We start from the raw sequence: 19,816 nt of genomic DNA on the forward strand, positions 1-19,816 counted from the left end.
TATTTATTTCTGAGCCAATTGTTTTGTATATTGTACACAAAAATAGTGGGGTTTTTTGTTATTTACAAAACAATTTTAGTTTTCATCTTAATTATGTCATACTAAACTGATTTTTTTTTTTTTAAATACATGTATATACATGTAGATCCTGGACTGGTGCTAGGTGAGAAATCACATGATGTTTCAACTGAAATGCATTATAAAATGTATTGCAAGGGGATAATTTTGTCAATCTCAAACTTGTCAAACGTCCCAGGTGAGTGGAGGAGAGTGGAAGTGATAACCCTGCCGCTTTCCCTGACGAAGACTGTATATATAATGTTGGTTCCAATTTGTTCTTTATTTCTATCTTCCCCCTTTTATTCTTGTATATAATGTTATCAGACATGTGTGTAGACATACGTGCATTCATCTTTGCTTTGCTCTGTTTTCTCTTTTGTATCCCTCCTTTACTATCGCGTTCCTTTTTTTCTTGAACAGTTCATTTGCAACCCAATATAGCTGTTTGGTAGTGATACTAATATGAATAAATGTTATCCAGATTTGGGCATTTTCGTTTAATTCAGGAAAAAAACAGCCTGCCCCCCACCCCCCAACAAAAATAGGAGCCTGTACACCTATGTAGTGCATACCTGTCATAGGCACATACAAGTTCTGTGTGCCAGCGGTTCCGTCCAGGGCAGGAAAGTGTTGGGGGAGGGAGGGAGGAGGCGGGATTGGCCACACTGGCAGGTGCATGGTAGCACAGGCAGCCCGCGCGGCTAGAGTTGGAAGAAAGCAGCGATTTGTTTGTGAACAGAATTTTGATTCTTTTATATAGGCATCTTTTCCTTGACCACTTGACGAATGGTTTGAGTGTATTTTTCCATATCTTAGCATTGGCTTGATTGGAGGATGTGCACTACTATACAATGTGATACATGTACTATCAAATGGGTGCAAATCAGAAAACAGGGTTTATACAGATTTGAAAAACGCTTGAATTTGAGTGGTCGTAATGAAAAGCCCTTGAATTTATCAAAACCAATAAAAAGTGCTATTCAAGAAAATCATCTTGATTAGTTATTGAGTTACACATTCCCGCTGATAAATGTTAAAATCATCTTGATTAGTTACTGAGTTACACATTGCCGCTGATAAATGTTAAAATCATCTTGATTAGTTATTGAGTTACACATTGCCACTGATAAATGTTAAAATCATCTTGATTAGTTATTGAGTTACACATTCCCGCTGATAAATGTTAAAATCATCTTGATTAGTTACTGAGTTACACATTGCCGCTGATAAATGTTAAAATCATCTTCATTAGTTACTGAGTTACACATTGCCGCTGATAAATGTTAAAATCATCTTGATTAGTTATTGAGTTACACATTGCCGCTGATAAATGTTAAAATCATCTTGATTAGTTATTGAGTTACACATTGCCGCTGATAAATGTTAAAATCATCTTGATTAGTTATTGAGTTACACATTGCAGCTGATAAATGTTAAAATCATCTTGATTAGTTATTGAGTTACACATTGCCACTGATAAATGTTAAAATCATCTTGATTAGGTCTCACTACACAGATGTCATCTGCCATTGAAACCCATGTTAAACTGCCCAACTTCAAACGAAGATTGCCCATAGAATGGGTTCTCGTTGGCACTAACAACATACACCATTGCAAACATACATTATATAAGCATTTATTTTCACTCCAAAATTGAGAACATTTCCGTCTCAGTTTTTTGCTATATGACCGCACTATATGACCGCATCTGGCTGTAGTACCGGTCCAAACAGGTGGTTCATTAACCGATTCACTCCGGCTGTCACTTGCGCTATATACCCATGTCCCAAAAGGTCGATGCACAATATTACAAAATAACATGGGCAAAATACAGCCAGAAGGCTTACCATTAAACATACATGTTGTTTTAATTCTTCACCATTTCCTAGAAGTGAACATGTGAACCATAACATGTGTCCCAATTAGGAACTATAGTGGACCGTGATCAATGAACTGTCACCCGGAAGTGATCTGTGTAGTGAGACCTTAGTTACTGAGTTACACATTGCCACTGATAAATGTTAAAATCATCTTGATTAGGTATTGAGTTACACATTGCCACTGATAAATGTTAAAATCATCTCTATTAGTTATTGAGTTACACATTGCCACTGATAAATGTTAAAATCATCTTGATTAGTTATTAAGTTACACATTGCCACTGATAAATGTTAAAATCATCTCTATTAGTTATTGAGTTACACATTGCCACTGATAAATGTTAAAATCATCTCTATTAGTTATTGAGTTACACATTGCCACTGATAAATGTTAAAATCATCTCTATTAGTTATTGAGTTACACATTGCCACTGATAAATGTTAAAATCATCTCTATTAGTTATTGAGTTACACATTGCCACTGATAAATGTTAAAATCATCTCTATTAGTTATTGAGTTACACATTGCCACTGATAAATGTTAAAATCATCTCTATTAGTTATTGAGTTACACATTCCCACTGATAAATGTTAAAAGTTACCTTCCTCAAGTTTATCTTCTTGTAATTTCAAAATTTGTCAGCTGGTATATTTGACAGTTTTTACTAGTCGACATCATTTTATCACAAATATTTAAACCTTGTGAATACTGACAAACAGACACGAGACCGAGTATTACCAGTTGAATATGGTGAATGCAGAAAACGCATTACCTGTTGAATATGGTGAATGCTTGAAAACGCTAAATTTACAGTGAAAAGTGCTTAAAAAGTGCTTGAATTTTGCCTACCAAATTGTATACGAACCTTAGAAAGTGAAAATGGCCGTGTAGAAGATGGGCGTGCATCCAAAAGTTGAGGGGCGGTGGGCCCATTGGGCTATTTCTCGTTCCAGCCAGTGTACCACGACTGGTGTATCAAAGGCTGTGGTATGTACTACCCTGTCTGTGGGATGGTGCATATAAAAGATCCCTTGCTGCTAATCGAAAAGAGTAGCCCATGAAGTGGCGACAGTGGGTTTCCTCTCTCAATGTCTGTGTGGTCCTTAACCATAAAACATTTCATTCTTTTTCTAAAAGTTGACGTCTTTCCTTGTTTAATATCTACACAGCGACATATTCTCTTTGACTTGTCACTGAAAAGCTATAACACAACCAGCTTTTCAGCGATATGAACTTGACGAGGAAACGTGTTCACTGTCCTTGTGGAAAACTTGCACCTGTGGAACATGGAACAGCCGCGGCCACTGCCCCATTTGGTGAACACAGAATTAATTACAACTTCACATGCAAACAGATTCAGAATGTTTGTACAAAGCCTAATTATTATTTTATTTATTATCTTTTTGTTGCTAGATTAATGGCGTCAAGACTCCAGGAAAATACTTCGCAGATAGTGGTGGTCTCAAACTCAGTTACATGGTGAGCACTCATTTACATTTTGGGCCATATAGAAGCAGTGTGTAATGGCCTCGGTAATGTAGTGGTTAAGACATCGGATTTTAAGGCTGGTAGATACCGAGTTCGCACCCAGACACTGGCTCCCACCCTGAGCAGGTTCAATGACTAAATTGGTAGGTGTATATGAGGCCACTATACACCATCTTCTCTCTTATTAATCGCAAACAACTAACAACTAACCCACTGTCCTGAACAGACAGCCCAGATAGCGCGCTTGTACTTTGATTGGATATAAGCACGAAAATACATGTAATTAATAAATGAAATTAACAGAGTGGACAGGAGTAGGCTATTTGTCCCCCCTCACCCCTCACCCTAGTCAATACAGTTTGTTTACTGATGCAATTAGTATTCTCCATCTTATAACATCCTTTACTGATGCAAAATACAAACACAACTACACTTAACGATTACACAGCAAAGGATCTTTTATATTTCCTTCTCAGAGACAGGTCAGTACATACCATAATCTTTGATGTCCTAGTTGTTGAGCACTGGTTGGAAAAGAAGAAAATGATTCCATTGAAAGTGGGGCGGGATCTAGCTCAGTCGGTTGAGCTCTCACCCGAGATGCTTGCGTCACAGGATCGAACCAACTCAGTGGATCCATACAACTGATTGGGGTTTTTCTCGTTCCAACCACTGCACCACAACTGGTCGAAGGCTGTGATATATGCTTTCCTGTCTGTGGGGAAAGTGCATATAAAAAATCCCTTGCTGTAATTGGAAAAAAGTAGCAGATTTCCTCTGATGACTACGAGTTAGAATCACCAAATGTTTGACATCCCATAGCCGATGATTAATTAATCAAAGTGCTCTAGTAGTGTCGTTAAAGAAAACAAACTTTAACCATTGAAGGTGATCAATTGTATGACCATGCCTTCGGGCGGGATGTAACCTAGTGGTAAAGTGCTCACTTGATACACATTCAGTCTGGGATTGATCCCTGTCGGTGGACCCATTGGGCTATTTCTCGCTCCAGCCAGTGCACCATGACTGGTATATCAAAGGCCGTGGTATGTACTACCCTGTCTGTGGGATGGTGCATATAAAAGATCCCTTGCTGTTAATCGGAAAGAGTAGTCCATGAAGTGGCGACAGCGGGTTTCCTCTCTCAATGTCTGTGTGGTCCTTAACCATATGTCTGATGCCATAGAAACGTAAAGAAAATGTGTTGAGTGCACCGTTAAATAAAACATGTCTTTCTTTCTATAGTGTTTGGTGGTTGTGTTTTAGTATTAGTATACGGTCATGTGCTTTACTCATGTATTCTTGATCACCGACAGGCATACAAACGGTGGCTGAATAGATTGGGAAACATGGATCAAATGTTGCCGGGACTGAACTTCACTAAACACCAGTTATTCTTCATAAGCTTCGCTCAGGTAAAATAAACTTCACACAGCTCAAATATAAAATATAATACTGGCATATATAAAAAAAACTGAAGTGGTGCATGAACTGTTGGTGTGGGGAGGGAAGTGTCATTCTGCCTTATGACTTCAAGGTCGTGTGTTGAAAATTGTCCAGTGGGGAGGGGGGGTCTAAACTGTGGTGTGCAGTGTTTTTAATGGTGTGGTGTCATGCTGCCTCTGAAAATACATTTTAAAAAGACAATTTCTTGAAGCAGGGAGGTTTCGAAACACACATCCACGCTCCCCCCCCCCTGTATTTAGATGACCTCAAATGCGATTTGCTAGCATCTACGGAAAAAAAAAATGAAGTAACTATTGAGATCCTCAACTGGAGAGGGTGGGGGTGGGGGAGGAAAGTTAAGGTGTTTCAACAACTACACCATTCCCACAGGCCTCGAGATAGGGTTGCTTGGGATGATAAACATCACTCCGATTTCGGTTACGGAAGATCAGACTTTGCAATCACCTACAAGATGATCAGAATCCAGACTAAATGTTCTGAGTTGGCGTATGTAGTCACGGCAGGGTTCTGCATGGATAGATCGAAGGTCATGTTGGACCTTTTCACTTTTAGGTCATCTGAGTTAAGGGGCCTAGTTTCCTATTGCAGTCTGTTTTTGTCTTTCACTATGTATCATGCCTAAACATATCACATTTTTTACTTCTTCAGAATTATTGGACCAATTCCAACCACATTTTTCTTTTAAAGATTCCTTGACACATGGAAAAAACAAATGCGTGAATTTAGACATTTTGACCACCACCCCCAAAAAACAATTCTATAATAATTGCAATTATTTTGGGGTTATGCCCCAAAATCAGTCAGACTGACTAGACTACGGCATTAACCAAAGCACAGTTTGTGAGAATATTCCTTTTTCCTCTGTATTGTACTGGTGCCAAAGCTTTGATTGTAGGGTTGGGTTTTAAAATATTAATGTAAGATCCAGACTCGTATGTTCTGTTTTTCTCGTTCCAACCAGTGCACCACAAAGGCCGTGGTACATGTATGTTTTTCCTGTCTGTGGGAAAGTGCATATAAAAGATCCCTTTCTGCATTAGTAAAAATGTAACGGGTTTCCTCTGATGACTACGATCGAGTCAGAATGACCAAAGCGTGTATTTTTCCACTCTGTCTCTATAGTTGCTGACTGAAATCGAAGGTCTTTGTGGTCAGAAAAACATTTGGTAGCAAACCATACTGTCCATAGTCTCTGACTGGCTATGACTGGGTCTGACGTCACAGAACTAATGCAACGACCAGTTGCTAGCTGGCATACGTTGTTCAAGGGTAAAACAATGACTGCATCTTTTAAATAGCGAAAGTGTTCTGTGTTTTGATAGTGCTTTAAATAAACATGCAATTTTTATAATTATTGTTATAGATGAAAGTAGGTAGCGGTCCAAAAGCTTTAATTTAGCATTCCTTTAACAGACGATTTCCTATTTATTACCAAAAGCTTTAATTTAGCATTCCTTTAACAGACGATTTCCTATTTATTACCAAAAGCTTTAATTTAGCATTCCTTTAACAAACGATTTCCTATTTATTACCAAAAGCTTTAATTTAGCATTCCTTTAACAGACGATTTCCTATTTATTACCAAAAGAAAAACGAAACCAGATTACAAACAGAGAATGCACCAGTGCTGGTTCAATTAATTTATAATGATTAGGGAAAGTAGGGATTAAGGACTTTTAAGGGGCGGGGTGTTCTCAACATTATGATGAGGGATACAAAACAAAATAGGACTATGTTTTGCATTATATAATTATTAAAGTATTTTCTGTTGTTATTTTCAGACATGGTGTAGCAATCTCAGACCCGAAAGCAACTTGTTTAGCATATTTCTTCAAGTTCACAGTATGGGAAGATTGAGGTAACCAGGGGTGCAGAAATGGAAAATATTTCACTAGCTTACCAGACCAGACTAAAACCAACTAAAATTTCTATTATAGTCTGCCAGCCTATAGAACAATATATCATTGTTTAACAATATTATAATATACACTGTCTTCACATCAAATGATAGATACACTTCATATATATATATATATATAAATATAGATACATATATATATATATGTAGTCAGACCTCGTTACAATGACCATGTTCGTCCCTGGGTCACTTTGTCGTTATATCGAAATTGCCAGTGTATCGAATTGTCATGAGTTATCTCCATTGCCAAAATAACGTAATGAAAAATCCTAATTAATATTAACTAATGACTGAAAAGCATTTAAATAATTAATACATTGCGATTATTATCAAAAACATATATTAAATGTATCTGTGATTATGTAATGTCATTGTAAAGAGGTGTTTTCAGATGTCTGATGCACATTTGTTCCTAATTTGCTCTGTTGGTGTCGAAAGGTGTGAATTCTGGTGTAATGAACAGAATAACACTGATGTACGTTTGTTCCCGACGATTTGTGGTCAGATGGTGTAAATGTTGTAGTAACGACAGTCGTTGTAACGAGGTCTGACTGTATATGACAAAAAAACATTGTTAAGAACATTTGTTTGGCCAAGTACTCAACACCACAGAGCAAATGAAATCAAGCTCCAAACCTTGATTGAATTTTTTAATATTCTGGTAAAGACAACGTTTTTCACATTTCTTTCATATAGATTTACAAAATTCAAGTTACATCCCTCAAGTATTTAACAGAACGATCTATTCAAAACCCACAGACAATATATATTCAACATAAACAAGCGATTTCTAGGAAGTATTGACCTTTGTCTGGCTCTGTTTTCAGAATATCACACTTGCAATGTGGTATATGTAATGGTGTGTATTTCATCATAATTACAAACTGTTTGTTTGAATGGCTTGGAATTCTGGCATGGCTGATTCAGAGTCAGTGATTCGATGGGAAAAAAATATATATGATCAGTCAGAAAAAGACAGATTGCCGTTGAACTAGTAGTTGCATTTTTTAAAATCCATCAGAATGTTTACTCACATCTGGCGAGTCGGCGAGCACTTTCTGCACAGCTGGGTAACAGATATAAGGCACAAACTAGGGGGTGGGGGTGGGGGTGGAGGGTGTGTGATCACATGATCTTCAAGTTTTGTTTTAGCTTTTGTTTCTGATTTTTTAAATTCAGGTTAATTAACTTCCTTTCATTCCGTAATACTCAGCAATGTATACTCATTATTATTATTAAATTTGTGAATGGATTTATGGATGTAAACCAGAGAAAATGTGCATGAAACAGCTCGAAGAAATGCAACCAGGCAGTTGCAGCGATTGCATGCTTTGTGCAAGAAACATGGAATATTCGGGAGAATTCCTGTCCAGTCGCAAATCATTGCCACTCTGTGCAGCCTTCAGAAGTTCAGAAGTCAGAAAAACACCATTGGTGAACTGTTTGATGCAATTTCGTCATGCCACGCCTCAGTGAAAATGACAGATGGCGAGTCATAGGGATGCTTGAATCTGGGACCTCGCAGTGTGACGTCGCACGTCAATTCAATGTCCACAGAAACACCATATGGCACTTATGGCAACGATATCAACAAAACAAACCAAAACCAGGTTAGAGACCGAACCCGTGACAACCCAGTGCCAAGACACATGGATTCTAACCATGCATCTGCGAAACAGGTATTCCCAGGAACTTTCTCCAGTGTTTAGTGGCCTCAATGAGACGACGGTGCCAGGCGTGTATCACTGCTCAAGGTGGACACACTCGCTACTGACTGTGTGAACTTTGCTCTGGACCCCCTCTAGTGATGTGGCTCATTTACATATGGCAGGTGCGCCCTTTTCATGGACTATTGCCCATTTCGATACTTTCGGACATTTCTCTTTCTGTGTTATAATGTTTCATACACGACAGTAAAAACTTATCATCAATTATCTTTGTCTTTTGCGTGTCACAATAACTTTTGCCTTTTAGTATATTAAATGCGTAAGGACTTGTAGCGAATAGTTTACCCTGCCCCTTGCATTGTTATTGATAGGCTACACTAGTATGTTCATTAATAACAGTGAGCTCCGTGGTCTAGTTGATAAGCTGTTGGACAATCAAGCTGACAACACGGGTTCAAATCCCGTCAAAGCTGGCTCACACTTTCATTCATCTTTCTCATCTATCACCCTCTGCCTACTATTCTCATTATCTTAATATAAAAAAACCTTTCCAATTTCTTCCACGATTTCAATCTGTTTTGACCCTTCATCGCCTACCTGTCTCAACTTCCTTCCACTAATAAAGCTAGTCTGACCCACGGCACTAATCACCCTTAGTAGGAGAGCATCATAGGTGGTTACAGGTGCCTCTCAACAATGTCGGAAATAACTACTGAACATTCTCTGAAGTGATCAAACCTGTCGCGTTTGGAAAGACAAGGACTGGGATATGGAGGTAGAAGTTGAAAGATAGGAGGAGTTTCCAGATCAGGTAGAAATGAGATGGTATTCAAAGGAGTAAAAAGGAAAGGTGGAAGTAGGATTAAAAAAAGCAAATGACAGTTTGCTTTCTAATTAATTGTGGTTAACAAGAGAAACGAAAGGAATGTTCACGTAGTAAAAAGTGAATAAATTCATAAAGAACCTTTTAAAGCCCGGTATTGACTTTTTTTTACGGTTCTGCTTTAAATTCTAAAAATAATAATATTTGTGACGTTTTCTCGGGTTTTGATATTTAGCTAAAGTGATATGACTGAGAAATACTCCTGCCTTGCTATATGCACCACAGTGACATAGAGGGGCTACTCATACTACCCATGAAGAACCAGCAATGAAATTTTGTATATGCACTTTCCCTTTGACAGGCTGGTACATACCAAAGACTACAACCTTTGATCCACAACCTTTGATCCCTTAGACACCTGACATAGAGGCTACACCTACCAATAAAGAAGCAATGTACATACCACAACCTTTGATGTAGCGGTCATGTGTCTTTTACATGATATTTGCTAGCCTTGAGCTCCCGGACTCCCCTCAAAATTGTACACTGAAAGCACCAACAATATATGATATCTGACGAACGCAAAATGGGTTGGGTATAAATCAGACGAGATCCTTGTGTATGGAATTTTATTGTATTTAGATGAAATTAACGAATGAGCCTTAACTCAGGCATGCATTTAAAGTCGAGTTATACCAAAAATACCACGTGATATCGATCGGTATCGGTATTGTGTCAGTACCGAATAAGGTACTGATACCGAGGTAAATTGCCCCCAGAATACTGATGCCAATACCGAACTTCAAATTTCAATATCGCCCAGCTCCATTTGTTATGTCTTGTTAAATTAAAATGTCCCTGTAATTTATTTTAAAATTTGTTTTCTATTCACAGGGTGATTGAGTCATTACAGAATTCAGTGGAGTTTTCAGAAGTGTTCCAGTGTTCAAACACGTCATACATGAATCCCCCTGACAAGTGCCTTGTTTGGTGATTGGTCTACTACTCTAGTACAACATTGCTGATTTTTTCACAGTAACTCAACAATAAATCTGTCACAGTGGTGGTGATTGGTTCAAATCAAGAAACAGTATCAACCTATCACACAAGTATTAAACTTTGTGATTGGTTCAAATCGAACACTGTATGAATCTATCACACAAGTATGACGGATGGTGATTGGTTCAAATCAAGTACTGTGTTATCTCATCACACAAGTATTAACTTTGTGATTGGTTCAAATCAATGAAGGCCTTAACCCATAACAAGAGTTAACCTTTGTGACAGTTTAAATTTGACTAAATAACTTATTTGCAATTGCAATTGAATTTGTAGCCAACATTGCATTTATTATTATTATCATCATCATTATTATTATAGTAGTTTGCCATAGCAGTAAATTGTATAAACATTTTTATTTGGTATATATTATGTAGTATTTCACTAGACTTGGCTTTTTTTCTTCTTTTTTTAATGTCGTTATTTTTAAAAAGATTATTCATTCTCAACTATATATTATTCATATCATATTTTTTAGTAACTGCCAATTGAATTTGAAGCTTATATTAAATTTGTAAACAAAAATATTTTATTATTTAGTATTTCAAATAAACTTTTTTTGGTTTTTTTTTTAGTTTTCTTTGGGGAAGGGTGGGTCAGTGGGTTACTTTTTGTTGCTTAAAAGGAATTTAAATTGAGTTTCTTCTTTTAAGCCGTGAATTGTTTCTGCAGACTATTTTGCCATAATAACTACATGTACGTGAAGAAAGTTGCTGATATACATACATCATATTAGACAATAAAAAAAAAAAAAAAAAAAAAAAAAAAAAACATGTATATAATAGTGTTCAGTCTAATCTGCCAACATTCAACTTCCAACATTCTTTCTGAAACTTAAGGTGTACGGTTAAAACGTTTCTTTTGTTTAATGACACCACTAGAGCACACTGATTTATTAATCATTAGCTATTGGATGTCAAACAAATGGTAATTCTGACATGCATGTATAGGCTCAGAGAGAAGACCAACTACATTTTTTTCCCCCATTAGTAACAAGGGATCTTTTGTATGCACCATCCCATAGAGAGAGTAGCACATACCACAGCCTTTGATATACCAGCCCAATGAGCCCACTGACCAGGATCGATCCTGAACTGACCTCGAGACAAGTGTCAAATTACGAAACAGACAAGTTGAACTATTTTGGGTAAAAATATATTTATTTTATATCATTGGTACACGGATAACATTTGTAACAATAAAAGACTACATTATTACCATAAACTCAACATTTCTCGCAACCCTGTGGTATTAAAAAGATGAAAATAAAAGTGATCTTGAGACAAAGGGCCACTATAAAATTAAACTGATAATTGTTTAATTCCTCCGAATTCCTCTTTAATTGATCGCTACTTGAATGGAAAAAATCACAAATTATGTATTTCTTCAAAACACCTCCATTTACATTTCAACTTGTTCATGCTTATATCCAATTGAATTTTTTTTTGTGTTTAACGACACCACTAGAGCACATTGAGTAAATAATCATCAGCTGTGACTGGGAGTCAAACACAGTAATTGTGATGTGTGGTCTTCAGAGGAAACCAGTTAGTTTTCCATCAGTGGCAAGGTATCTTTTATATGCACTTTCCCACCGACGGGACAGCACATACCATGTTTAAGGCTCTTGACGGAGCCAGGGATGTGAACCCACTACCTCCCATTGTTAAGTCTGGTGGATTAACCACTAAACCAGCGATGCTGTTTTATTTTTTATATAGTCGAGCTTATGTTTAGTAGCCATACCAAAACGAGCATAAACATGTCCTACAGTACAGGTGGCCAGTAGGTTAAAATATCAAATTACAAAATACACACATGAGTGTTTTGAAGTTTTCTGTTTGTCTTCAATAGTAAGTATGTTTTGGAGAAAAAGGTGGACATACCGTAATAAAAAATAAAAACAAGTTTTTCCATACAAACACCTGTCTGATAAGAATTAACATTGTTTACATTTGAAACATTACTTTCCAATTAAAAAATCAACAAATTAGTTTTAAAGTGGCCTACATTATGCATTAATTGCCGATCAAATGATAAATATAATAGGTGATGCATTATGTTCTTGGTATTAATGCCAATAGTACAAAAAGAACAATGTTACCACAATGTAAAAGTAACCTTGCTTTGTTCAACAATGTTGTTACATGTACAATGTATGTAAAAATGCAAGGGATTTATACATTTTCCAGGTAACAAATATTCATAAAACTTAACAATCAAATAGTACAGCAGTTGATACAACCAAACCATATATGTACATGATGTCTTTGGGCAGTTCCAGAAATGACGACATTTGGAAGGGTGGAGTGGGTCGGAGAGGGGAGGATTCTAATCATTATATGTACTCTACCCCACAGAAAAATAATAACAACAACCTAATCACAATATAAACAGTTATGAAAAAATAGAGAGAAATATTTCCTTATGAAATAGTCTCTCTTCATCCATCCTCTCTCTTAGTTATGTGAAAATGTTTGAAATCTTGCATATGAAAATATGCCTTTTCCATAGATAAAATAAAATTTCACTGTCCCAAAACCTCCCCTCACCCCGTGGTCTTATTTTAATTCCTATGAATCTAGGAGGTCCTAATTTTTCACACTGTCCCAAACCCTCCCCTCACTGTCTTATTCTAATTCCTATGATAGTATGAATCTAGGAGGTCCTAATTATTCACACTGTCCCAAACCCTCCCCTGGCCCCTTGCTGTCTTACTTCAATTCCTATGAATCTAGGAGGTCCTAATTTTTCACTGTCCCAAACCGTCCCCTGGCACCTTGCTGTCTTATTTTCAGGTCACATTTTATCTTAGCAGGACGTATTTCTTTTGGCCTGCAATCTTAAAAACCCAACCCAGCAGGCTTTATTTCACTTCCTAGTTCGAGCTCTGGTCTACTGCTATACATATTATTAAAATGATTCTTACATAAAATACATGAACACAAATATAAAAAAACAACCATCCGAAGTGATTGCGACCATAAAAACACATGATCTTTCGTAAACAGCCAATGAACATTGAGCAAACCATCGGTGTCCACAGTTCTGTAACTAGCATGAGGATTGGGGGGGGGGGGGGGGCTAAGCTAAGAGAGACTAGGACACAGAATGCCTCAGAAATGTTTAACTACATGTATGGATAGAGCAATGAAAGGAATGTTTTAAAGTTAGTTTGTTTTGTTTAACGACACCACTAGAGCACATCGATTAATTAATCAGCTATTGGATGTCAAACATTTTGTCATTCTGACTTGTCATCAGAGGAAACCCACAACATTTTTCCTAATGCAGCAAGGGATCTCTTATATGCACTTTCCCACAGACAAAAAAGCACATACCATGGCCTTTGACCAGTTGTGGTGCAATGCTTGGAACAAGAAAAACCCCAATCAGCTGAATGGATCTATTGAGATGATTCGATCCTGTGACGCAAAGCACCTCAGGTGAGCACTCAACCGACACCAATCCCACCCCAGGAATGTTTTAATTAGTGACATCTCAGCACATTTTTAACAAATGGCAATAGATCAAATGCTGTGGTATGTACTATCCTGTTTGTGGTGCATATAGACCCCAAAATGTTAGACATTTTTCTGATTTTCGTGTATGAGTCCCAAGCACCATCTAACAGTGACAGTGGCACACTTCATTTTGTATTGAAAAATCTCCTGTTAGTTATACTGACAAATGATGCCTCAATTAAATCAAGTGTGATTTTATTTTGTAAGTCACCAGTTTTATTTTATTTAAGCACTTCTACCAAACTGCTAAACTTTTTTGGCCAAATATACTATTACTGTATGTAAGCCAAGAAGGGATATATTATGGTCACCTCTACCCCCACCCCCAAATGTTAGCAACAGAACTGAAAAGACAACACCATTTAAAGATAATTCTCTTTCTGTATATAAACATGTTCTATATATACATATATAACAATAAAGTATGTGTAGCGTTCTCTTATATAAACATTTTGATGTGTCATAATTAATATATTCGGGATAAACAAATGTAGGTATAGATGGTATATACTGTATATATTCTGACAAAACATCAAACAAGCAAATGTTTAGCAAATACTTCATGTGCATTCCAATCAAAAATGCATCCCCTAAACCCACCAACCCCAAAATAACACGTTTATTTATCAATGTATATTTGATAAACAGTTTTTATTCTCATAGGTTAAAAATACACCCCTCCAAAAAACCCCAAAAAACAAACACCCCCCCCCCCACACACTAAATAATAATTGAAAAAACAAACAAACAAACAACATGCTTTAAATTTGTGTTGCTTTCATTTCTGATAATTAACGAAATTCAATGACACCTTTTATGAATTTCATCAACAAATGATCAAAAAAGAGAGAAAGATTCGCACCAACACACCCACTAATAAAATAACGGGTTGGGCCAGCATACCAATGATACTTTTCAAAGATGGCTTCATGATTAAAATTTCTACAAATTACAAAAAAAAAAATAATAAAAAAAAATATCATTCTCAAACAAATCAACTTAAAAATCTCAAGTACGAAACTGGATTTCTCTGATCATTAAGTACAGTTGGTATCTTCTGTGGTCTTTAAATTTTTCTTTTTTAAAAACTCAGAAATACACAATGTATATTATTAGATAAAATATGATAAATCTTTGGATGGGAACTATTTTACCATATGAGAAAGAGAACACATGCCCTATTATAAATTGTTTTAAAAAATATATAAAAAAAATCTCCAAATTCAATGCCTACTGAACTTTACAAAGCACTATTTAAAAAGTATGCTCACTTTTTATTTACAGTGTTCACATTAGAAAATGATGTGTGGAAACCATATTTCCTGCTTCTTTATGGAAGGGATATGTCACATGAAGCAATTCCTTTAACCAGAGATGGCATTTTTCACTCAAAAAAAATATATACATCCCTGTGAGATAACAAAAAGGGAAATGGTTTCATACCTACACCTGATGCAAACATTTCAATGTTACATGTAAAATGGTAAAAGACATAGTATTACATTGTTGTAAATATATTTGGTTGATTACACAGTTCCTTTTATAAATATATATAAATATATGTATTTCTCATCGGTAGCTTAAATGTACAATGAATAACATACAAAATGTACTATGAAGAATCATCAAACATTTGAGGTTGATATTTACAAAGCCGCTTTATATCTTAAAAGTATGTAACTGCATACATTTACAATGCTTAACACATCTAACTGCATACATTTACAATGCTTAACACATCTAACTGCATACATTTACAATGCTTAACACATAGTTTAAGAAAAACAACCATCATAAATTTGGCCCTTGTTCTTTTAAAGGTGGATTCATACATGATAACTTTTAGTAACAATTTGTATCATACAACTTAACTGTACTGAGAACACCAAGAGTGAATTAAATTATCTTAACTTGAGAAAGTCAAACTAAACTGGAACAAGTCCTAATCTTAAGTTTTTCACTGATCAAAATTGAAGGTTAAAGATCTTAAGTACTCTTATAAATTTTGTCTAGTCAATTTGCATGTTAGAGATTAGAAGTTAACGGTCATGGCAACCTCATATAAATTGAATAATGCCTGTGACATCATTAGAGACTGAGTGTAAACTAGAATTTTATACGCACGGGCCCAGATGTTACAGATCAGAAAAAGTCATAATCATAAGATCTTGACCAATCAGAATGGATGTTACAGTTATGCATGTAAGCTCTCAACAAATCAAAATGGATGATACAGATCATTAACGCAAGCTGTACAAGGAGAACTCACCTTTACAATAGAAATATATAATAATATGTTGATAATAATCTGAGATTCACTGAGCACATGTAATAATGGTTAAGGATAGTAATTACATACAGCGATTGCTGTAGGGTTGTGTCTGTATAGTTCAAGTAAAGAGGATACATTATTATTAGCTTTAAACTGTACAATACTAGTAATAGCAGTGGCGCGCTCTGCTGAATAAAGCCGCAAACAAAGATATTATTAATAACAGCAACTGCTTCTTTAGACCTCAAACTTTGTTACAAGCATATCAAGCACATTTTCCCATAAATCATTTTCTTTTGTTAAGAGCCAGGTTATGCCTACAGTAAACTGTGTTGTGGAAAAAAAGGGATAAATACTGGAATGAAAATGACATTAGAATGTACCCCGAGAAAACTGCACGATCCTGAAAAGCTGAGGTTAAAACTTTTTAATTAACAAACCGGCACAGAAACAGTTTTCAGTTGGCGCTAAAATCTGCAATTTCAGAAAAATTGTGATTTTCACCTGAATAAATCAGTGTGGAGGAACGACTCACCTCAAACTGCACTTCATGCAGCAACTTTCAGAATCATTATCACTATCACATTCAAAATGGCATCTCTGTATAAGAGAGTCCAAGTGACAAACCATGATAAAGCTGTCAACTGATCATTTGGAATTAATTTTTGGGTTTGTAATATTAGTTTCAGCAAATTATTTTAGAGCATAAATAAAAAAATTTAAATAAATAATTTCTTTATGGTTATAAAAATACATGTCACGTTTAACTTTAATACATTTAATGTAGAATATACAAAAATATTTATTCATAAAATAAAAAAAAATCCACAGGTTAAACGTTATTAAACTGCAAATTAAATAAGAAACAATCCCGCAGATATCAATTCTACTGACAGAAATAACAGATTACTTAATTCTTGTGAAAGAAACTTGATAAATCACCGTAATAATTCTATTTACAGTTCTATACTAATACATTCCTGTGGCAGAACTTTCCCTAGAAATAACTTTTAACAATTCTAGACCATCACAAGCCATATTTACAGATTCGTATACTATCGGAAGAAATAAGATTATATTCTTGTGGCAGAAACTCCGCTACAAGCAGTAATAATTCAACGCTGGTAACAGTTTTTATACGATCAGCAAAAATAACAAAAAACAATTTGTTCATTCTGCGTTCAGCAGAGACATGTATCTCCCTCCCACTCTAAAACAGTCTGCTACTTTCAAAGATAACAGTTCAACATAAACAAGAAATTAAACCCTCCACAAAACTATCCTCCAATTTTAGACGATCACAGTGTATTTACAGGTCCGTAAACTACCAGAAATAACAAGTACATTTTGTTTTGATAAAAGCTCTAATAAACGTGACCATGATAACATGCAGTGTATGACCGAAAGCTTCCTAAGACATTACTGTAACATGCAATGTATGATAAAATCGAGGCTCTTCTAGAGGCTTCCCTAGATACAGAGAATAACTAGTTAATGAAGTAGGATATCGGCTCTATCCTGTGAAGGTAACAATGGGAAATTCAATGAAGCTTGCAAAGCGGAATTTCCCATTCGGTCTGAACAGGATAAAGCCGATATCTGACATCATTAACTAGTTATTATCTTTATTCTGCAGACCATAAAAATTAAAGGGAAAAGCTATTATTTCTGTAGTCAGCTACACTGTACGTTGACCTAGAGGTCAAATGAGCGAATCTGTAATGTAGCTATGCGTGTGATGTCACATGAGTGATGTCAAATCCTGCTACTATAGGTATAGGACTTTGCTTTATCTGTCATCACAATCAGCCGATAGAAACGATAAATTACTGTAATGCATACACGGTATCATCAGAAGCATCCCTAGAAATTACTATAACATATACTACATGATCAAATAAATGTTTGTGTAAAAATCACTAACAACATGCGCTGCATTAAATGACGATAGCTCTCCTAAAAATCACTATAAAATAATAATCTGTATGATCAGGCAACTCCTCAGGAAATCACCACAACATAAACAGGTTATGTATGATCAGACGGCTCCCCTAGAAATCACCATACAATTATAAACTGTATCATCGGGCAGCTCGCCAGGAAATCACTATAAAATAATAAACTGCATCAGGCAACTCCCCAGGAAATCACCACAACATAAACAGTTTATGTATGATCAGACGGCTCCCCCTAGGAATCACCATAAAATTATAAACTGTATCATTGGGCAGCTTGCCAGGAAATCACTATAAAATAATAAACTGCATCAGACAACTCCCCAGGAAATCACCACAACATAAACAGTTTATGTATGATCAGACGGCTCCCCCTAGGAATCACCATAAAATTATAAACTGTATCATTGGGCAGCTTGCCAGGAAATCACTATAACATAAACTGTACAATCAGACAGCTCCTCTAGGAATCACCAACACAACATACACAATATCATCAGACAGAATCTCCCCGAGAAATCACCATTACAGTTTATACTGTATGATCACATAGCATATTTACAGGCTGGTTGCTGTTTGTTTAATTTAGCAGAGATGTCAAAAGTTAAATTCTTGTGATCAAAGAGGTCCGAGAAATCACCATTACAGCATATTCACACGCTAGTTACTGTTTATGTCAGCAGAGACAGTCAGGGTTAAATTCTTGTGATCGAAGAGGCCCGAGAAATCACCATTATGGAAAACACTATGATCACATGGCATATTCACGTATTTACACACTAGTTGCAGTTTGATTATGTCAGCAGAGACGGTCAGGGTTAAATTCTTGTGATCGACGAGGCTCTAGAAATCACCGTTACCACACTGCTTTCATCTTCGCTTGGTATGCGCACGGGCTGGTACACCAAAACCTTCCTCCGATGTCGATCCTCCGCCCTTTTCTTCTTCTCCACTTTCCGCAATTCTTTCGTTTTCCTCGCAGAGTACTGATGCTGAAACACAAGGACAAGAACGTTCAATTAACAATTTCTAGAAAAGGAAAGAATGCTTAACACCCCTGCACAATGGTTGTGAGGAAAGGTGTTTAGTTTTTCAATGTTTACCGACGCCAGTAATCCGTTAATAATCAAATACTGAGTGTCAAACATTTGGTAATGCTGACATGTAGTCATAAAGAGGAATTTCTCACTCCAGCCAGTGCACCACGACTGGTACATTAAAGACTGTGGTAAGTGCTATCCTGTCTATGGGATGGTGCATATAAAAGATCCCTTGAAGCTAATCGAAAAGAGTAGCCCATGAAGTGGCGAGAGCGGGTTTCCTCCCTTAATATCTGTGTGGTACTTAACAGTGTTCGAGATTAAAAATTTTAGGCAGTATCCCAGTTGGATAGTAACATTTTAAAATCTGGTATCCCACCTGAGAATTTAGTATCCCACTTATATTCCGTGCAACAGAAAACGCCTTTTTCATGCTATGGAATTTACTACAAATGATTTATTTCTGAGCCGACTGATTTGTAAGTTATACAGAAAAATAGTATTGTTTTGTTATTTCCAAACCACTTTTACTTTTTTCTTATGTCAAACCAAACTGACATTATTTAAAAAAATATTTTTATAGAATGATGGGATGGACTATAAATGAAATTCATAAATAACATCGTAACAATCTTGGACGACACTGTTCTCATTCCCCATCT

General features: G+C 36.1%; 2 protein-coding genes and 1 long non-coding RNA gene across 4 annotated transcripts in view; 1 reads left to right on the forward strand and 2 right to left on the reverse strand.

Annotated features, from left to right (window-relative positions):
- Positions 1-10,924, forward strand: part of LOC121390731 (membrane metallo-endopeptidase-like 1) — a 50,395-nt gene extending 39,471 nt beyond the window's left edge. Inside the window, exons 18-21 of one of the 2 annotated variants that reach the window (XM_041522634.1) lie at positions 3,355-3,420; positions 4,746-4,844; positions 6,678-6,754; positions 10,199-10,924. In XM_041522634.1, coding sequence (XP_041378568.1) covers positions 3,355-3,420; positions 4,746-4,844; positions 6,678-6,754; positions 10,199-10,298 — 342 coding nt within the window. In that variant the 3' untranslated portion in view covers positions 10,299-10,924. Of the gene's footprint in view, positions 1-3,354; positions 3,421-4,745; positions 4,845-6,677; positions 6,755-10,198 lie in introns of those variants that run through there. The other variant, XR_005960250.1, reaches the window with a different exon arrangement.
- On the reverse strand, positions 7,451-8,156 carry LOC121390732. Its single transcript, XR_005960251.1, has 2 exons — positions 7,620-8,156; positions 7,451-7,556 (listed from the first exon to the last, which is right to left on the reverse strand). It is a non-coding gene; the product is annotated as an uncharacterized LOC121390732 (long non-coding RNA).
- Positions 10,925-13,702: 2,778 nt separating the features above from the next.
- The window catches only part of LOC121389986 (OTU domain-containing protein 3-like), a 42,409-nt gene continuing 36,295 nt past the window's right edge, over positions 13,703-19,816 (reverse strand). Inside the window, exon 8 of the mRNA XM_041521677.1 lies at positions 13,703-19,106. Within this exon, the coding sequence (XP_041377611.1) occupies positions 18,933-19,106 (174 nt within the window). The 3' untranslated portion in view covers positions 13,703-18,932. The remainder of the gene's footprint in view (positions 19,107-19,816) is intronic.

The sequence above is a fragment of the Gigantopelta aegis genome, chromosome 15, assembly GCF_016097555.1.
Source record: "Gigantopelta aegis isolate Gae_Host chromosome 15, Gae_host_genome, whole genome shotgun sequence".
In the NCBI taxonomy this organism is placed as follows: domain Eukaryota; kingdom Metazoa; phylum Mollusca; class Gastropoda; order Neomphalida; family Peltospiridae; genus Gigantopelta; species Gigantopelta aegis.